Here is a 20,764-nt window from a genome sequence, read left to right as displayed (position 1 = left end):
CCACTGCACTCCAGTTTGGGCGACAGAGCGAGACTCCGTCTCAAAAAAAAAAAAAAGAAAAGAAAAAAAAATTCTGATCAGTCAGAATTTATCCCAGCAATAGTGAATGGTTTAACGTTGGAAAATCTCTCAATGTACTTTTATGGTATAAAGGGAGAAAACCTACACGATCATTTTAATAGAAGAAGAAGAGCATCTAATGATGATGAAAAGAATATCCATTATCGATTAAAAGAAAAAAAACTTTTAAGATAGTAGAAATAGAAGGAAACTTCTTTAGCCAATAGATGGTAGACACTGAAATCTTACAGACAATGACATGTACCTGATACCTTAAAAGCTTTCTATTTAATGGTGGAAACATATACAATTCCTGCTTTTATTCTATACTGTATTGAACACCCCAGCTAATGCAATGGAACAAGCAAAAGAAAACAGAGGAATAAGAAGTGGATAAGAAAAAAAAATTGTCATTTATAAATAATAATATCTACCTAGAAAATCCAAGAATCTATAATTATCCAAAGACTTAGTATCCATAATACATAAGGAAGACTTACAAATCGATAAGTAAAAAGCCAACAACCCAATAAAAATAGGGACAAAGGATATGAACAAGGAGGCCACAGAGATGACAAAAAAACATATGAAAGCATGCCCAATATCACCAGGTATCACTGAAACTTAAGATAGTAATGAGACTTTATTTTATATTATCAGATTGGCAAAAAAATGTTAAAATTTCCCAGTGGTAAGTGATGATGAGGAATATGTGAGGAATTCAGGAAATTTTATAAATTGCTGATGAGGATTATAAATTAGCATAGCAATTTCAAGGAGAAAATTTTAAATATAGCAGTAAAATTGAAGCTGTCCATATTCTAGGATCAGTGATTTCACTTCTAGGTATATTCCTAGAGAAATTCTTGCATATGTGCACACATTCAAGGCTGTTTATCAGAGCATTGCTTGTAATAGGGGAAAAGCAGACACAATCTAACTGTCCATCAAAAGAAGGTTAGATTAATAAACTCAGCATTAGCAATAACTGTATTATTATACAGTGTAATAATGTACAGTTGTTAAAAAGAATAAACATCAAGAATGAATCTCAAAAACAGTGTTGAGTGAAAAAAGCAAAGTTGCAAAAAGAAACAGTATATTAGGCATTTATGTATAAAATAAAAAACAAACCAGTAGTGTATATTGCATCAGGAGATACAACCCAGGTTCAAGAGAGCAATTACTGGAGGGGAAGAATGGGATTGGGTTGGACAGAGAGGGAGCTCCACTATATCCATAGCATGTATTTATTTGTTTGTGTTTGTGTTTGTTTTGTTTTTCGAGATAGAGTCTTTCTCTGTCACCCAGGCTGAAGTGCAATGGCGAGATCTGGGCTCACTGCAACCTCTGCCTCCCAGGTTCAAGTGATTCTCCTGCCTCAGCCCCCTGAGAAACTGGGATTACAGGTGTCTGCACCATGTCAGGCTAATTTTTTGTATTTTTGATAGAGATGGGGTTTCACTATGTTGACCAGGCTGGTCTTGAACTCCTGACATCAGGTGATCTACCTGCCTCAGCCTCCCAAAGTGTTGGGATTACAGGCATGAGCCATCATGCATGACAAGAGCATGTATTTAAAATAAACAAAAAGGACATGAAATAACCAAAGTAAACTGTAAACATTTACTGAATCCTGATGGTAGGCACATGATGGTTATATTAATCTTCATGTTTTTCTGTATTGTTTGAAATTTTAATAATTTTTAAATATTTATAGAAGAAATAGGTTCTTCTTGCCAACCTCCCAAATGTTGATTCTTTACCAAAGCTGCTTCCAAAGGAAGTGATTAGTTCAGGGTCTTTTCCTTTTGTCTGTAGATGTGGAAATTTATCAGAGAAAGAAACCCCCATCTCCCCCACCTCAGTGGCAAGTCCACAGCCGGAAAGTCTAACTCCCAATTTTATTTATTAAGTCAATCATCCAAATCACCTCTCAGTCCTCAGCAGCTGAATTCAATACAATGATTAAGCCTAGAGCGTCTTCCTAGAGAAGGTGGTAGTGATGCAGGACAAGCGAGCCCCAGGGTGGGGCTTAGCCCGCAAGGGTCCTTGGCTTTGCCCAAGAAGGAATTCAGGGGCAAGCCAGTGGTAGAATGAAAGAAAATAGCTTTATTGAAGTGGCGATGTTATAGTTCCTGCTGTGCTACAGCTCCGTGACTGCTTCTGCAGAGCAGGGCAACCACATAGGCAGAGTGGTAGGTCAGGGCAGTTCTGCATTCATATTTATATCTGCTTTTAATTACATGCAGTTTAAGGGGCAGTTTGTGCAGAAATTTCTAGGGAAGGGGTAGTAACTTTTGGGTCATCCGGTCAGTGCTATGGAAAGCAGCAGGAATGCCTGGGTGTTGCCATGGCAATGGTAAACTGACATGGCACACTCATGGGTGTTCTTATGGAAAGCTGCTTCTGCCCCATGGCAATGGTAAACTGACATGGCACACTCATGGGTGTTCTTATGGAAAGCTTCTTCTGCCCCATGGCAATGGTAAACTGACATGGCACACTCATGGGTGTTCTTATGGAAAGCTGCTTCTGCCCCAATCCTGTTTTTGCTAGTCCTCAGTTTGGTCTGGTGTCTGAGCCCTGCCTCCGGAGTTGAGTCCCACCTTCTACCTTAGTAGGAGGATTTTTAAATGGCATAATTACAGAGATATAAAATTTATGTATGCATGTGACCAGAGGAAAAATAAGAGAGTCCAAAATATAAGTGGTGGTATTGGGACTTCACCTACCACTCCCTCTCCACCCATTCTTTTGGCTGGATCAGCACCCAAGAGCAGAGCACAAACCTTGGACCATGGTAGGTTCTGAATGGGTACTTGAGTGTGTTTGCATTAGCATTGGTGCTGTTACCCATTGATTGGTTCACTCAAACAAACATTCCCCTTCCTTGTTTCATTCAGCAAGCACAAATGTTGAAGGAAATGTGGGAGAAGTAAAGTGCCTGTTTCAGGGCTTGGGGGATTTAAGGAAGTTGCTGTCATCAAAGAAAAGTTGCCTAATTCCCTGGGGAAAGGAGAAGAAGGCCGTGTGCTTCAAGGAGGAGACCTTTGCTTCAAGGAGATCTCCAGGCACTTGGGCACATCTCTGTAGTAATTAGCACAGAAGCACTGTAGTTATTTGTTATCTGACCCACAGTTTCGGAGGCCTGGTTGACTGGGTCAAATAGTCCATTTCCACAACCCTAAAATGAGTAACTCACAGGGTAAGACCCTTTTGGAGAACGACTGCGCCTTACTCAACACTTGTTAAACAACAACAACACAACGATTGGGTGGTGGGGTGGAGCGATCTAGTTATTTTCTCTTTACTTAGAAGGGCAAAAAGAAGCAGGGAACCAAAAATACCCCTACAAGCAGCTGCCGCTAAACCATCACATTTTGGGACCTCAAATGCTTCCGCAAATGAAACGTTGGGCGCTGGTTATTTTCTAATCCTGGGAGTCTTCTCGGTCGACAACAGGTTTCCGGGCATGAAAGAGTTAACCACAAGCTCACCACAGAATGTCAACCTGATTAAAATAAAAGTTATCAGATTTAAAAGGGGGAAGTAGAAACAGACTCTTTTTCTTTCTCTGAAATCTAAAAACAGTTTTTCCTCAAATCTTTAAAACCAATTTCTTGGGATGGAGTCATATTTTTAGTAGAAATATGCTAAATCGGTGACTCCCACCCACAGTCTTTTCTGCAAGGAGAGAGACTCTTCTGAGAAACTGGAGCGAGGAGCTGAGGAAATTTTCAACTCAACGGAATTTCCCCTGAGATTGTAAAGAAAGACAGAATAAGTAAGTATAACTTACTTACAGGTAGAAACTTAAGGAGGAAACAGAAACGAAGGAAAAAGAAGAAGTCATCAAAAATGATGGCAACCTCTGAAGTCATAATGCTAAGTGTTTCTCCTGGGAACCGCAGCCCAGTTGGTGTCAGGTGAAGGCCAGTCCTGTTGACACAAATCCTAATTGTGTCAGGCAGGCCAAGCCCACATGTCCAGAACCCAGAGTTCTGGTCAGGGATTCCCAGCAGCCAGGCTCACTCTGCCCTGCTCCTCACTCATCTCCCAGGGGGCCTGTTGTACCCCTTTTCCTTCCTGCTCTCAAGAATTCACACTCAGTTTTACACAAGACACACATTGCGTATACTGTGTGTTGTTGACAGGGATCATGCCTTTTCACAGGGAATGACAATCCAAATGTGGAAACACATTTGGGAGAAAACACATTTGAGAGAAAATCATGGGAAGTGGGGAGCACTGATTGAGGTTCTGGGGTCTTGGGGCCTTCAGATACTAACACGATCTGCTAATCTACTGTGATTTTGCTTAAGAAGGATTCAGTAGAGGCAAATAGCATCATGAAAGTATCAAATCCGTGTGTTCACAGATGCTACCCCAGACATTGGGGAAGACAATGACATTTCAGGCACTGTGGGATTGGTGGGGTGGACAGCATAGAACAGAGAGGTTAAAGTTGTAAGTTACATGGTACCAAAAGCCCATGCCTGTGCTCCAGGGACTGGCCTCAGACACATAAATGCAACCTCAAGGCTTTTGCTGAGTTCAGTCTTTGTATTCAGCTGTGGGTGGGTCAAAATGCCTGTCTGCTGACCCGGCCCTCTCCTGCAGCCATGCTTAGAGCACAGGCTTGCATTTCTTCAGAGTTCCTTTAAAGTATTGGTGCTCAACTATTCCTGCCTTAACACAAATTCTTAGTCAACACACAACATTTGATCTCTGATAGTTTCAGTAGGTGGGTTCTGTTCTTTTCAACAGATACCTAGGGTTACTGGGGCTGAGCTCAGATGCTCCTGCAATGGGCATTCACACTGGGCTTCTTGGAGAGCTGAATTCCAAGGTGGCCACGTTTCCTAAGGACATGGGAACTTAAGATGCAGGCGGGGATCCTATGTCCTATTGGAAGGTTCAAAGGCTTCCTCATCACAGTGCTGAGATCCTGCTTTTTACTCGGGTGTAGGACAAGTAGTTATTAAGCCACAGAATGTTAGGACTGAAAGGGACAAAGACCTTCTCCATCTCTCTGCATGCTTGCATGGAGAACATGTATGCATTGTCCAAGGACTCTCAAATCCCTGCATGTCCTGTGCATGCCCTAGCCCTGAGGAGGGGCTGAACCCTTGCCGATGTGCAGAAGGGGTTAATCAGACTACGTGGACACAGCTAGCCCAAGGAACAATCGCCGTGCCAACAGCATTCCATCCCGACCTCATACCACGTGCACAGCACCTGATGCTGGTGGTGTCAGGAGCGTGGCCTGTTCCACACTCAGAAGGCAGGATGAACAAGAGGAAAACACTAGGATGGCAAAGGCTGGTTGTCACCCGGGGGCCTCAGAAGCCACAGCACCAGAGGAAGGCTCAGGAGTCAGCCCGCTCCAAAGCTCTTACTGCCCGTAGCATGCACCCTGCATCCTGCACCCTGTGCCTCCGGGCCACCAAGAACGGCAATCACGTCAGCTGAGATGCAACACACTGCATGCCGAGCACACAGCAGAGCTCACACACAGAAATGTTCTTGGCTTCCCTGACACCAATGAAGGAGCTTATTATGAATATGAAGGATAATTAACATACCTATTATTTTACTAGACATCACAATTCAAATATAATAAAGTATATAAATATAAATATATCATAAATGAAATATATAAAATACCATCTTATGAAATTATCTTATATGATAATAAAATTATAACTATACAGATATATAATAAACAATTAAGATATGTTATATAAAATACTATAGTGTACTCAATATAATTAGTATATTACATGATAAAAGATATATAATAAATAAAAGACATCATACACTAATAGAGTATAATAGTCAATATAATCAAAATTAATACTTATGCAATAATTAATTATGAGATAATGTGTTCTTCTCATCTCCATTCTATAGAGGCAGGAACTAAGGCACAGAGAGGCACAGGGACTTGCCCAGAGCCACACAGCCCCTCAGTGGTGGAGCTAGGACTCGGACCCAGGCAGCCTGACAAGCGTGTGCTCTTACGCACGAGTGTCCACCTGTCCTCCAGCCTGCCCTCCCTCATGTGCTGGCTGCATCCTGCTCCTGTGGCCCTGACCCTCAACGGCTCTTGTCATGTGTCTGTCTTGCATCACAGGAAGGCTGTCATGGGAATCCTGGGATGGATGGTGATGAGTAAGCAAGAAGAGGGGTTGCTGGTGTTAAGAGATTTTAGAAGTTGGAATTGCCAAAAATTGAGGCTGGATTAGGTGCATGGAGGACAGACAGGAAGAAACAAGAATTTTGCCCAGATTTCCTGGGCAATGGGGAGGATGGGGTGCCATTCATTGAAATAGCAAGGAGAGGAGAAAGAGTAGGTTCCGGGGAGGAAGGACAGTTCTGGATGTGTAGACTGAGCAGCTTGTGAGGCATCCACATGGAAAGGTCCAAGGGAAGGGCCTTTGGCCATGCAGTCTACAAGTCCAGCAAGTCACATTTAGTGAGCAGCTACTGTGCTCTGGTCACTCTAGGCAGGCTAGCTTATGTAGCCTTCCAGCACCCAGCAGGGTCTGTGTTACTCCCATTTCATACGAACAGAAGCTGAGGCCCACCGAGGTTAAAAACCTGCCCTCGCCGGGCGCGGTGGCTCAAGCCTGTAATCCCAGCACTTTGGGAGGCCGAGACGGGCGGATCACGAGGTCAGGAGATCAAGACCATCCTGGCTAACACGGTGAAACCCCGTCTCTACTAAAAACTACAAAAAACTAGCCGGGCGAGGTAGCGGCGCCTATAGTCCCAGCTACCCGGGAGGCTGAGGCAGAAGAATGGCGCGAACCCGGGAGGCGGAGCTTGCGGTGAGCTGAGATCCGGCCACTGCACTCTAGCCCGGGCGACAGAGCGAGACTCCGCCTCAAAAAAAAAAAAAAAAAAAACCTGCCCTCATGGACTTTTATGGAGGTTACTCAATGCCCTACGGGCTTGCCTTTCTGCTTCCTTTCATTCTTTACATAGACCCAGTGCTTTCTCTTCTTCCTTCATTCTTCACATAAACCCAGTGCTGTCTCTCCAAAGTACAACGCCCTGACTGAGACCCCTCTGGAATGTTCTGTTCCTTCCAGGACACAGTGTAACCCCAGTGACATGGTGAGGCCGCAAGACACAGCTCATGCCCAGCTTCAAAATCTCTGCTTCCACCATGTGTCTGAGCTCTCCCGCCTTGCGGGACTCTGTGTGGCTCTTGGAGCTCACCACGTGTTTTGTCTTGGGCTTTGGTCATTGTATTATTCAGGGTTCCCCAGAGAGACAGAACCAATAGGATATATGCAGAAAAATAAGAGACTATTTCTACGGGAATTGGCTCACTCAATTATGGAGGCTGTGAAGTCCCACGAGATGCCAGCTGCAGCTGGATAACTGGGAAAGCTGGTGGTGTGGCTCAGTCTAAGACTGAAGGCCTGAGGACCAGAGGGGTCCTGCTGTAAGTCCCAGAGTCCAAAAGCTGGAGAACCAGGAGTGCCAGTGTCCAAGAGCAGAAGACACATGTCCCAACTTGAACAGAGACAATGCAACCTTTCTCTGCTTTCTTGTTCTATTCTGGTCCTTTATGGTTGGATGATCCCTACCACACTGGTGAGGGTGATTTTTCTTTACTCAGTCTACCAACAAGAAATTTACCCAGTCTATTCAATTCAAACGCTAGTGTCTCCTGGAAATACCCTCACAGACACACCCAGGGAGAATGTTTAGCCAGCTCTCTGGGCATCCTTAGCCCAGGCAAGTTGACACATTAAAATTAACCATCATGCTCATGCCACACTTCCTAATGCATTTCCGCCTTCTCGACTCCTGCTTTCTCTGAAGATCTCCCCTTGGCTGCCATCTTTCTCTAGAAAGCCTCCGGGACCCTTCCCCTGTCTGTGCTTCGTGGCATTTCTCTGCAGTCCCAGACTTTGCTCCCTTTTCTTTATGCGGCACTCACCCTACTGTATCCATCTCACTCCTACCACCTTGCTAGTGCCTGCACAGAATGGAGGTTTTCATAAAGGAAAGTAGAAATTCGCAAGTTCAAGCTAGGATTTGAATTCAAGGCCTGTCAACTTTTCAAATTCATAAGACTTTTCCATTCTCTCAAGATGCTTTTCCGGTTGGGAAAAATTCTAGTAGGCAGACAAGACAGGGAAGATTATTCCAGAAAGGGAAGAGGGTGTTCCCGGGAGTCCAGCTTTGAAATCACAAATGAGGTGGTTCCCTCTGAAAGACAGGAGGAGACCTACTGGCCAAGATGTGCTATGTGCTGAGGGAACAGTCTTGGTGGGAGAGCGTGTTGTGTGCCAGGCAGAGGAGGTGGCAAAGTGCCCCTGAGGCAATGGGAATGACTGGAGCTCTTGCAGCGGAAAGGGCATCATGACAGGTGCTTTCAGGGGAGATCAACTCGGGGATGAATAACAGGGTGGCTGAAAACCAGAGCTTCAGGGCCTGCCTGGGAAGCCCAGGAGATTAACAGTGCCTGCTGACAGCTTGCTTCCTATGTCAGGCCTGAATGCATGGGTTCTGCTCAGATCTACTGGCTCTTTGCTTTCTTGGGTGAGTGAATTACTGCCTCGTGGTCTCAGTTTTCTCATCTGTAAAACGGAAATAGTAGCAGGGCATGGTGGCTCAAGCCTGTAATCCCTGCACTTTGGGAGGCTGAGACTGGTGGATCACTTGAGGTCAGGAGTTTGAGACCAGCCTGGCCAACATGGTGAAACCCTGTCTCTACTAAAAATACAAACATTAGTCAGGCATGGTGGCGGGCACCTGTAATCCCAGCTACTTGGGAGGCTGAGGCATGAGGATCTCTTGAACCCAGGAGGCAGAAGTTGCAGTGAGCCGAGATCATGCCACTGCACTCCAGCCCTGGCAACAGAGTGAGACTCTGTCTCAAAAAATCGGGGTAAGGGGGAACGGGGCTAACAGTCCCCATCTCCTAGGGCAGTTGTGAGGAATCTGTGAGATCAGAGAAGCAGAGCACACAGCAAGGCCTGTCTGGCCTGGGAGTGCTCAGAGCTGGGATCCCAGTGCAGGACGAGGAGGAGGAGGACCAGTGCCCTGGCTACAGATCCTCTCGCACTGGATTGAAAATGAGGCCAGAGAAGCAGAGCTTGAGAGACGCTGGGAGAGGGAAAGTGAAACTGAAGGTCCGGTGGGTGAAAGGTAGTGAAAGCCCGAAGTGCAGTAAACCAGGGATCAACATCTTCAGCTGAAAGGCTCACCGTGTGGTCTCAGCGCCACCTGGGCATCAGCGACATGTCTGGAGAAACGGCCCTTTTATTCTGAAACCCCCCTCCAACTTTTTTTTTTGTAATTGTTTGTTTTGCTTTCCATTTAAAATAAGGAGTTTTCTCCTTTACAGAAGTTCTTTTTGTTCTAAATCAGGCTTTAAACAGAGGTGCCACCACAAGGACCGGAAGCAGAGACCACACCGGTGCTCAGCTGGGTTGCAGGCTCTGCCTGGTTTCATCGTCGGGGAAGCCACCAGGCCTGCCCCCAGCCAGCAAGATGTCACGCATGCAGCTGGGTGTCATCCCCAAAACTCCCGGGAAACTCTCAGGGCGCCGGGGCAGGAAGAGGCTGACGTCAACTTAAATGCCGGGGACTTCAAACGAAACTTTTAGAAATGATTCCTTTGCCCTTTACTTGGTAACATAATAAACTGATCGTTCTCTGAAAAGATGGGCCAATTTGCTTCAAGTGGCTCATTTCATGAGGAGAAAACACACACACATACATATTTCTTTTCTTTTTCTTTTTTTTTTTTTTTTTGAGACGGAGTTTCACTCTGTCACCCAGGCTGGAGTGCAGTGGCTCCATCTCTGCTCACTGCAACCTCCGCCTCCAGGTTCAAAGGATGCTCCTGCCTCAGCCTCCCAAGTAGCTGGGATTACAGGCATGCAGCACTATACCCGGCTAACTTTTGTATTTTTAGTAGAGACAGGGTTTCACCATGTTGGCCAGGCTAGTCTTGAACTCCTGACCTCAGGTGATCCACCAGCCTCAGCCTCCCAAAGTGCTGGGATTACAGACGTGAGCCATCATGCCCAGCTATATATATATATATAATTTTTTAAAGAAACATTGCTGCTTTGCTACAAAGTATATAATAATGTAAACAGGACTAATATGATTCCTTTCTTCCTCCCTTCCTTAGAGGGGTCACAGACTTTTAAGATTGGGGAACAGTTCACATGCATGTGCGTGGGGCAGTTGGTCAGAGCTGTCTATGAGAAAGGCGCTTCTAGAATACTTGGGCAATGTGGAGTGGCAAACAGGTTGTTATTAAAGGAATTGAAATGCTCTCACTTGAAATGTTCCCATTTTCTCTGTAAAGGAATTTCTTGAGCAAAGGAAAACGCCACATCCTCTGTCTACCTGAAGTTCAAAATTAGTGGTGTTTGGTTTTAATAATTTTAGTAGTTGATGACAAAACAGTGCTCTCTGCTGTCCTCTCTGTCACATCTAACATGACGTGAATGAGGCAGTCCCTGATGTGAGCTGTGCTGGGTTTTGCAGCAGTAATGAACATCGATCTGCGTGTTCCATCGGCTCCTTTGAACTTGTATCTCAGCACTTAGCCTGGGTCATAATTGTCTGTGCAGAAGTCAAGGATGGGCTCTTATTCATCTCCGTGTCTCAAACCTGTGCCTGACACATAGCAGTTCCTCAGTGAACATTTGCTGAATTAATGAATGAACAAAGGAATGAGCAAACCAGTAGCCAGCAATCCTGCCACACAAGAGGTTGTTTCCGATCGCCCTGATTCTCCCTCTTCCTCCTGTACCCGCCACCCATCGGGTGCTCCCACTGCTGTAGCAACAACTTCTCTCTGAAAACCTTCCCAAGGGAGAAAACGCGCCCCCCTCACGCCTCAGAGGCACACACCTATCCTTGCCTTTGGCTCCACCTCCCGGGTTTATGCCATTCTCCCGCCTCAGCCTCCTGAGTAGCTGGGACTACAGGCGCCCGCCACCTCGCCCGGCTAGTTTTTTGTATTTTTTAGTAGAGACGGGGTTTCACCGTATTAGCCAGGATGGTCTCGATCTCCTGACCTTGTGATCCGCCCGTCTCGGCCTCCCAAAGTGCTGGGATTACAGGCTAGAGCCACCGTGCCCGGCCTGTTTTTTTATTGCTGAGAGTACAGAAAGCAGAAGCTTCTGAAGGAGGTATCTATTTTGGTCCCAAACAGAAAAGAGTGGGTGATTCTGTGGGCAGAGGTGGCAATTCCTGAATGTGGTGTGGTGACTCACGCCCGGAGGTGCTCAGAATTTCCTCTGTTTTGTGGCTGCTGGGGCAGGTGCGACAGTGCCGCTTTCTCCAAAGATGCCCCAAGCTGCTCTGGGGGTAGAAGGAGGGCTGCAGGGAACATCAGAACCCAGAGAACCCAGACCCCAAGGACCAGATGGGCCTTAAGCCATCCTGCAGGAGGCCGGCTGCTCCAGCAGGTTGAGGAGTGCCACACAGCTCTGTGGGTACCGCCTCACTGAATGTACCTGGGGCTGAAGGAGCAGTGGGCATTATTCATAGCGTATTACTTCAGCTTTGTAAAAACCAAAAATAACTTCCCTGCTCACATGGCACCTTCGTCTTTGACCTTTAGCAGCAGTTTAGGCAGGAGGAAAAAAGGCAGGTTCTGGAATGAGACCGCCTGGTTCCAATCCTAGCCCATTCCTTGTTGGGCTACATTGGGCAACCCATTTAACCACTGTGAGCCTCAGTTCGCCAGGCATAAAATAAAACGGAGATAATCATATGACCTACTTTATTTTGGGAATTAACTGAAGTAATACTGTGTCTGAACGTAATACCTGAAGGATAACATTTAGGCAATGGGTATTCACTGTCATGCTTCTAGCTAGTGTTCAAATGGTTTCTGGAACAAAGCTTGAAGCAAATAAGCCCAAAAAGAAACATAGCTCTCAGTATCAGAGTTGGTGCATGGCCGGCCTGAACTAGCCATCTGTTTCCTGGTCTACAGCTTTGCTCACTTTGTTACCAAAGGAAATCAGGGCCTGTTGGAGACTGTCCTATTTTCCACGCTCTTTAGAATAAAGAAACCAATGGCTTCAATACAACTTCCTTATTTAAAATTAATTATCATTTTGAAAAATAGAGGTGGGGGGGGTCTCACTATGTTGCCCAGGCTGGTCTCGAACTCCTGGGCTCAAGGGATCCTCCCCTCTTGGCCCCTCAAAGTACTGGGATTACAGGAATGAGCCCCTGTGCCCGGCTGCAGCCTCCTTTTCATTCTTTTAAAACACTGCTTTTTCTCCTCCTTTTGGGAAAAAACGGACTCAATTGCTGCTAGTCCAGTTGCATCAGCTTGTTCTTGCACTGCATACAGCGTGGGACGAAAAAGCCTGGGAAACAGGGGGACATGGGCCAGCGAGCTCGTCCGGCCACACCTTCTGCCATGGGGCAGGCCCCTCCGCTGGCACAGGATGTGAATACTCCTGATCCGTATCTTGCCCCTTCCTTCCTCCCGTTCCGCTTCCTCCCAGCACAGTGACCTTCTGGTCAACTCCACCCATAACACCTACACTTTGTTGCCTTGGAGTTTCCCACCACCTGAACCCCTCCTGTAAGCAGGATCTGGGTGGAGGGCTGCAGGCAGAGCTGCTGGTCAAAAACCCCTGGGGAACTGGTTAGGTGTGGGAGTGGGAGAATGGGCTATCAGGACAAAACCCCTGGGACTCCAGCCTTGTGGTGTGCACGTGGCTCAGGCTGGGTCAGGGAAAAAATGTGGAGGTAGGGAAACAAGACCCAGGAACTCTTTGGCTGCCGTCCAGGGTCATGTGGTGCTGGCAATAAGTGATCAGTGACCCACTGCACCAAGGACATCTACTGGGGACCAATGACACCTGTAGACACTGCAGGGTTGAAGTTGAGTGAGAAGTACTCACATGCTGTCTGTCTGACCAAAAGTATTCATTTTTGTCCGAGAATCTGAGACTCCTTTTGCTTGGCACACACACCCAAAACTGCATGTATGTTGAAATATGGCTCACTATGTAGTTGTCCTGGCAAACGCCTCATCTCTCTAATTGGTCAGCTCACTACTGATGGAACATGGTCCATGTATATGACTCCAGCAACATCACTAGAAAATACCATCCTCCAGCCCTCTCCTGATATTCAGAACCACCATTCAGAGCCAGGAGGTCCCAGGGCCACTTTCTCTGAGAATTTTTTTTCTAGTTCTCCAGGTAGCATGTTACTCTCCCTATTCTGATCATTTATGACATTCTTTGCAATATTTGATCTTTCCCAGGTTGGTTTTCCCTTTTTCTGATTTTTTTTTAAGAGACAGAGTCTCACTATGTTGCTCAGGCTGGTTTCAAACTCCTGGGCTCACGTGATCCTCCTGCCTTGGTCTCCCAAAGTGCGGGGATTACAGGCGTGAGCTATCATGCTCAGCCTATTTTCTCGTTTCACTCGCAAGTTCTGTGTGGGTAGAAGCAATGCATATTTCTTCTCTGACATGATAGCCTTGTTACTCAAAATGGGGTTACTCAAAATGCACCAACAATATAGGCCTCCTGTGAAATCTGTTTACACCAGAATCTTAGGCGCTAACCCCTAACCTCCTGAGTCAGAATTTGCTCCATGACAAGATCCCTGAATGATTTCTGAATACATTAAAGGTTGAGAAGTACTGCTTGAGCACACCTGTTCCTAGTGAATCAGACCAACCTGAAAATCATTATTCCATCTCTCTAATTTGGTGAGTTTCAATCCTAAGTGCAATTTGGAAGTATTCAAGGAACTGAAGAGAAGGTATTGTGATGGTCAGTTCTGTTCCCCAGAGAGTCCACTTAATTCATCTTAATTAGTCTCAGACATCACTTTTTAAAGCATCCTGGATTCACACTAACGTACAGCTGGCGTTTTGAACAATTACTTTCCACATATTTCCCAATGGGAACTGTGTTTCTTTTTGACAGAAGCAAAACCCAGAGTCGCCTTGAGATCAGTCAAAAACTGGAGTAATCTCAGAGTGGAAAATACCTAAAATTTCTAGAGATAATTATGTTATTGTTTTCCCCTAAATGAGTGAGTTACTTGAGAACATGGTGGGGGTTCAGCGGGGGTTATCGGCAAACACTGTTGGCTGACTTCAGGATGGGAGCCACTCAGCAGAAGTTTTGTCTCCCGTGTTAAACTGTGAGCATAAGAGGACAAGAGCTGGAACTTTCTTCATCTCTGTAATCCTTACGCATGAATGGATGGATGAAGGAATACCACTGAGAATTTATGTATAGATTGCAGATGTGCAGGGAATATTGAACTGAAATTTAAAAGGGCTGGATTCAAGTTCAGCTTCTATGTGAACTCTTTCAGTGAAGAAGGTCTTATCATTTTTAGAAGTAATCAACTAAATTAAGATTCTCTTTTCCGCTGGGCACAGTGGCTCATGCCTATAATCCCAGCACTTTGGGAGGCCCATACAGGTGGATGACTTGAGGTTCAGAGTTCAAGACCAGCCTATGCAACATAGCAAAAACCCCATCTCTACTAAAATTACAAAAAATGAGCCAGGCATGGTGGTGCACACCTGTAATCCCAGCTACTCAGGAGACAGAGGCAGGAGAATCGCTTGAACCCAGGAGGTGAAGGTTGCAGTGAGCTGAGATTGCACCACTGCACTCTAGCCTGGGCGACAGAGTGAGACTGTCCAAATAAAAAAAGATTTCCCTTTCTCTTCTCTCAGGGAACAGCCTGGGATAGAGAAGAGAGACGGGTTCCAACTCATGTAAAACTTCTCCAATGGGAGACAAGGACATTGTTTGAGGGGAAAATTCCTACACAAGCAAACATACAGCAGAGGATACCGCCCCCACCTGTCCAGGGCAGGAGCACAGTGGATCACCTGCTGCCCTGTGTCCTGGGGCTTCTGTCCCTGGAATCCCACTGATGGAAATGTACCAGTCCCTCGGGGCTCCCTTTCCATGTCACCCTCATGAAGCCTTCTCTGATAGCCCCACGCTCAGTAGATCTTACCACATATGACTTGTGCTACTATGATTATATACATGCCTTTCTCCTCACCAGCTTACGACTCTCTTAAGGATCAGGACTATGTCTTGCTCGTTTTTACATTTCCTATAGTATTGAAAGGGGGCATAAAAGGTATTGGATAGATTTTGAGAATTGAGTGAGTGGAGTTTTTGCCTTGACACCTGCAGCTGCAGCAATTACAAAAGCAATGGGTCATGCTAGCTGCCGGGCAGTACTTCCTCAGAGCTGGAAAGAACCCGCAATGAGACATCAGGCTTTGGTGCATTGACACACTAAAGTCGGTCAACCATGACCCTGCCAGTATGTCTTCATTTGGGAAACTTGTTCATCCCAAAGTTCCCCAGCTTGGAAATGCCTTTTAAGCAGAGCTTATTTTATTTCCTTTCTGGAATTCTTGACATAGAGTGAAGGAACTGGAAGGGAGTTTCAAGATCCCTGGGTGACCTCCTCATTTTACAGAGAAAAATCTGTCAAAAACTCACGCCCTCCCGGTGTCCTCTCCTCAGTGCTTTGGCCCACTTTCTGATTCCTGCAAGGTTTATCTTCCTGCTAATTCTATTCCCTGTGACCTCAAGCAACATGCCTCATTTCCTGAGGGAATTCTCTAGTTATCTGTAAAGTTTCTGCTCATCCTTGGACAAGAAGAGGAGTGGGGAAGGAGCCAGAACAGCCACCACATTGAGGGACTGCCTGCCTTGATGGTGTCCATAGCTAGCAGAGGAATGACTCCAACAAAAAATCACAAAGAGTACTGGGCGTGGTGGCTCATGCTTGTAATCCCAGCACTCTGGGAGGCCGAGGCGGGTAGATCATCTGAGGTCAGGAGTTCGAGACCAGCCTGGCCAACTTGGTCAAACCCCGTCTCTACTAAAAATACAAAAATGAGCCAGGCGTGGTGGTACATGCTTGTAATCCCAGCTACTTGGGGAGGCTGAGGCAGGAGGATCGCTTGAACCCAGGAGGCAGAGGTTGCAGCGAGCCAATATCTCACCACTGCACTCCAGCCTGGGCGACAGAGTGAGACCCTGTCTCGAAAAGAAAAAAAAATAAAAATCACAAAGATGTATTCAGAATACCCAAGCCTTTAGGCAAAAACCAGTCTAGGAATACTTCTCTATCAGGGGAGTGGGGTGGAGGAGTTACAGAGCCCACCAACCATTGTATATTAGCACCTCTCACTGACGCATTCGTGAAACTCCTTCTTTCGGTGCAGAATTGTGAAGTCAATTTTTTTCTTTTTCAATTCTCACATCTAAAATGAAGCATATGCACAGGTGATTTATCAAACTGTCTGTTTAAGGCATGCTGTTTTAAGGAAAGTAGCAACTGTCCCATGAAGCGCTCCCAATGTTTAGGAAAACCCTTCCAGCCTCAAGGCATGTCTTGAAGATGAATGAAGTAACAGTAGCTATAATACTTCTGGATCTCAAGAAGTTGAAAGATTCAATGTGAAGGGTTAAACATTTTGTGTTTGACTGACAAAGGCGAAGATGGGAAATTCCATTGTGGGCAGTTGTCTTTACAAGAAGGGATAATTACACAAACACATGATCTCAATGGGTTTCCGCACTGTTTTTTTAAAGAATTATTTTTGAGTCTAGAGGATAAAGATTTGATCACAGAATTCCTAGAATGAAAGAAAGATGATCAAGGGACATATAAGCTCTCAGAATTTCCACAGTTCTGAGAAAGGTGCCTTCAATAACGTGCCACATTGGTAATACCAGGAGAATTTTCTTTCTGACCACATCCCAGGGCCCAGTAATATAGAGACTAAAAACACTCAAGTTGACTAATACGTCCTCACAAACCCTTGCCATGTTAAATGGTGGCTTTGGAAATTTTCAGAATGAAAATCTGCCCTTATGAATCAGCTAGAAATTGCATCTGTTGACAGTCTGATTTCATTAGAGAACTCTCACCCTGAGGAATAAAAAGTCTGATTTGTTTGAAGACAGGGTTCCTCTTGGAGAAGAAAAGTCTGTGATGAGATGGTTTCTTACCCTGAAGTGATGCCAGAGAATTCCTGTTGATTCCAGAAACTCGACCCATGTCATTGTCTTTGGCCACTGGGTCCTCGTTTGCCTCGTGATTGGACAATTTTAAGAGCCTCATAACCTGTCTGTGTGCACCTGATCTCTCTCCACTCTATGCCAACCTCATCTCCATAAAGCTCTAACCCTGTTTGCAATAAACAGAAACAGAACAATCCAGGGAGACCAGGTTCAAACCCTGGCACTGTCACTGCCTGTGCCAGTCTGAGTTTTGGGTTCTTCTTCATCTAGGGGTTCATGACATCCATACTGCAAAGTGGCTATGAAGATTATAATAAGACACACATCTGGCACATAGAAGTTACTTTATAAATGGTAGCTTTAAATTTTCTTGTAGTTCTTTATTGCCTACTAAGTGAAGTTAAGAAGTTATAACTAGGAGAATTCTCTTTCTGACCACATCCCAGGGCCCAGTAATATAGAGACTAAAAATGCCTAATGCCTTAGATGATTCATTTTACCTCATCCTAACTTTCCAGTTTGAATTTCCCATATCCCCACCCTCCCTGTCCAGGGCAGGAACACAGTGGACCACCTGCTGCTCCCTAAGGCACTCCTGTGTTTTGGCTTATAGGGGCCTCTCTCCCTGGAATCTCATTGATGGAAATTTACTGGTCCCTTGGGGCTCCCTGTACATGTCACCCCCATGAAGCCTTCTCTGATAGCCCCACGCTCCGTAGATCTTACCACACTCTGACTGGTATTGCTGTATTTATATCTATGCTTTTCTCCTCCTCACCTGGTTATAAATTGCTTAAGTGTCAGGGCTATGTCTTGCTCATTTTTGTATTTCCTATAGTGTTGAGAGGCAGATGGTGTATGGATAGATGTTGAGAATGGTGTGAAAGAGTCCTTATGGGACTCTACTTCCCCTCCTCCTGCCAAGACCACTCAGACCCTTGGATAAGTCACCAATGGCTAGAAATAACACGAGTTTACTTGAAATGTGTCTTCCAGAGGCAGAGCATGATTAATTGTCAAGATTTTGCTGTTCTTGACTTGGATTGAGTTAGCAAAGACCCTGTGGACATAGAAATCACATTGAAAACCTTCCTAAAAGTATACACTTTTTATAAGAACGACACAATGGACTCTGAGGACTCAGGGGAAAGGGTGGGAGGTGGGTGAGGGATAAGAGACTATGCATTGGGTACAGCATACGTGCTTTGGTGGTGGGTGCACCAAATCTCACAAATCACCACTAAAAAATGTATTCATGTAACCAAACACCACCTGTCCTCCAAAAACCTATTAAAATAAAAAATATGGGCCAGGCATGGTGGCTCACACCTGTAATCCCAGCACTTTGGGAGGCTGTGGCCGGTGGACCACAAGCTCAGGAGTTTGAGACCAGCCTGACCAACATGGTGAAACCCCATCTCTACTAAAAATACAAAAATTAGCTGGTCATGGTTGCACATGCCTGTAAACCCAGCTACTCAGGAGGCCGAGGCAGGAGAATTGCTTGAGCCCATGAGGCGGAGGTTGCAGTGAGCTGAGATCATGCCACTGCACTCCAGCCTGGGCGACAGAGCGAGATTCCATCTCAAAAAACAAAAATAAAATGAAAAATATATAATAAGTAAATAAAATGTCCTCTTTAAAGACATTCCTACATCTGGGCCAGCACACAGCCCAGCATGACTTGGCCACTTCCCCTAAACAAGCAAGCAGACTCCTTAAATGCATCATCATGTTTCATTTCTTAATAAATTATTTCTGCAGCCAGTTAGCATTCTACTTGTTGTCATTGTAGACTTTCAAAAAAAACTATAAACTTTCTTATCTGTCTTCCTGAGTAAGCAAAGGGAAGACATTATTAGAAAATTCACACTCAATTAGGAAGAGTGGTTTGAGGTAGAAGCTGGTGGTTTTTTATTTCTTTTAAAAAAAAGTCTTGGCCAGGCACGGTGGTTCATGCCTGTAATACCAGCACTATGGGAGGCCAAGGTGGGTGGATCTCTTGAGCCCAGGAGTTCAAGACCAGCTTGGGCAACATGGCAAAATCCCATCTCTACAAAAAAATAAATTAACCAGGTGTGGTAGCTTGTGCCGATAGTCCCAGCTACTCAGGAGGCTGAGGTGGGAGGATCGCTAAGCCTGGGAGGCGAAGGTTGCAGTAAGCCAATATCGCGCCACTGCACTCCAGTCTGGCTGACAGAGACGGTGTCAAAAAAAAAAATTTGAGAAAATCTATTTGAAAGAAGGAATGAAATTTAAAATTTGCATATATAAACACATATACACATACATATCATGTATATACATAGTATTATGAGAAGTAGTAATGTTCTAAAAGTGAGTATGCATATTTTTAAAAATTTCTGTAAAGTTGCACTTGTAAGGAAATTCCTAGGTATTATTTCCTGAAGCAGTAAAAGCAATGAATACAACCTTGAAGCCAAACTTTTCTGAGATCTTAAATTATCCCAGTGTTTGATTTATGAGTACTGATGTCTCCAGCAAATTAACCTGAACTTAAAGAGCTTCCTGATAGCTTCTTAGCTGGGGGGTGGAAGTGCAGAGAAGAAAGGAAATTCATTGCAGAATAAAAGATAATTTCTTGAGGAACCTGCTCATCAGGGCCCTGTTAACATCCAAGTATCCCAAATATCATGCCACACCATTCTTCCCAGAATTAATCGTCAAGGACTGAGAAGGACAGGAGAACCTAATGCTATTTCAGGCTCTCTTGACGGACCAAGGAACACTGAGGCATAAACTGGGGTCCCCGTGGGTCACGGGCAAGAGGTGGGACCCAAGATTCAACTCCCTTCTTGGAACCATCTACCTGGGGACTCCCTCTGGTTCTGTGGCTGGGGAGAGGGATGCCCATCAGCCTTCCTGGAATTCCAGGGGCACCCACAGGCCCTTACCTGCCTGGCAGCCAGGCACCGTGATGAACGTGAGCAGTCCCCACATGAGCAGGTATGGATCCATCTTCCTGGCCCTTGGGACCTGCCGGGACAGTGAAGAGAGGTCTTTCTCCGCAGAAGGCCCAGTTGCCGTCAGCGTCTTTTTGGCATCGCGCTGGAGGATGTGGGATGGGAAGATTGGTCCGCCTGGACTGTCACCCTTGTGGGCCCATCCAGTCTCTATCAGAGTCAAGAGTTGCTCTCTTTAAGTATTGGGCTGGTGTGTTCAGCCAGGAAACTGCCTAGCACTCTCTTCTCTCATCTCAAATATAGGAAGTGTTTTTTTTTTTTTTTTTTTTTTTTTGATGACAATATAGTTTGCGGTAATTTTTCAAACCAGGTTTTTTTTTTTCAAGTTCAATTGCTGGAGGTGTGGGCTGGGGTTGATGAGAAGGATTGAACTTCATTTATGAATCCTTTCTTCAGCTACACCCATAAAAGGAGAGGGAGATTCCCCTGCCGTTGAAGGTAGGGTGAGCAAGCACTTCTTGGCAGTGGTCTCACCCAGCACTTCGTAAGCTGAGTCCTCCCCCAGGGCTGTAACGTCCTGAGGAGTGAGCAGGGACCACTCCGGATGAAGGAGCAAAGTCCTGCCAAGATTCTGGTCAGGCAGCCTCCAATATTCAAATAACGGAGACGGATGCAGCGAACTGATGGGTCCCGAGAATTCATAAATAATTCCCTGAGACTTATAACCTGTAC

General features: G+C 45.5%; 1 protein-coding gene across 3 annotated transcripts in view; it reads right to left on the bottom strand.

Moving 5' to 3' along the window:
* Positions 1 to 20,305, bottom strand: part of IL2RA (interleukin 2 receptor, alpha) — a 53,357-nt gene extending 33,052 nt beyond the window's left edge. For 2 of the 3 annotated variants that reach the window (XM_011957059.1, XM_011957060.1), the window contains exon 1: positions 20,024 to 20,302. In XM_011957059.1, coding sequence (XP_011812449.1) covers positions 20,024 to 20,087 — 64 coding nt within the window. In that variant the 5' untranslated portion in view covers positions 20,088 to 20,302. Of the gene's footprint in view, positions 1 to 20,023 lie in introns of all 3 variants that reach the window. The other variant, XM_011957058.1, reaches the window with a different exon arrangement.
* Positions 20,306 to 20,764: the final 459 nt, after the last annotated feature.

Source organism: Colobus angolensis, unplaced genomic scaffold, assembly GCF_000951035.1.
Source record: "Colobus angolensis palliatus isolate OR3802 unplaced genomic scaffold, Cang.pa_1.0 Scaffold432, whole genome shotgun sequence".
In the NCBI taxonomy this organism is placed as follows: Eukaryota; Metazoa; Chordata; class Mammalia; order Primates; family Cercopithecidae; genus Colobus; species Colobus angolensis.
This window is presented reverse-complemented; position numbering and strand designations above follow the sequence as displayed.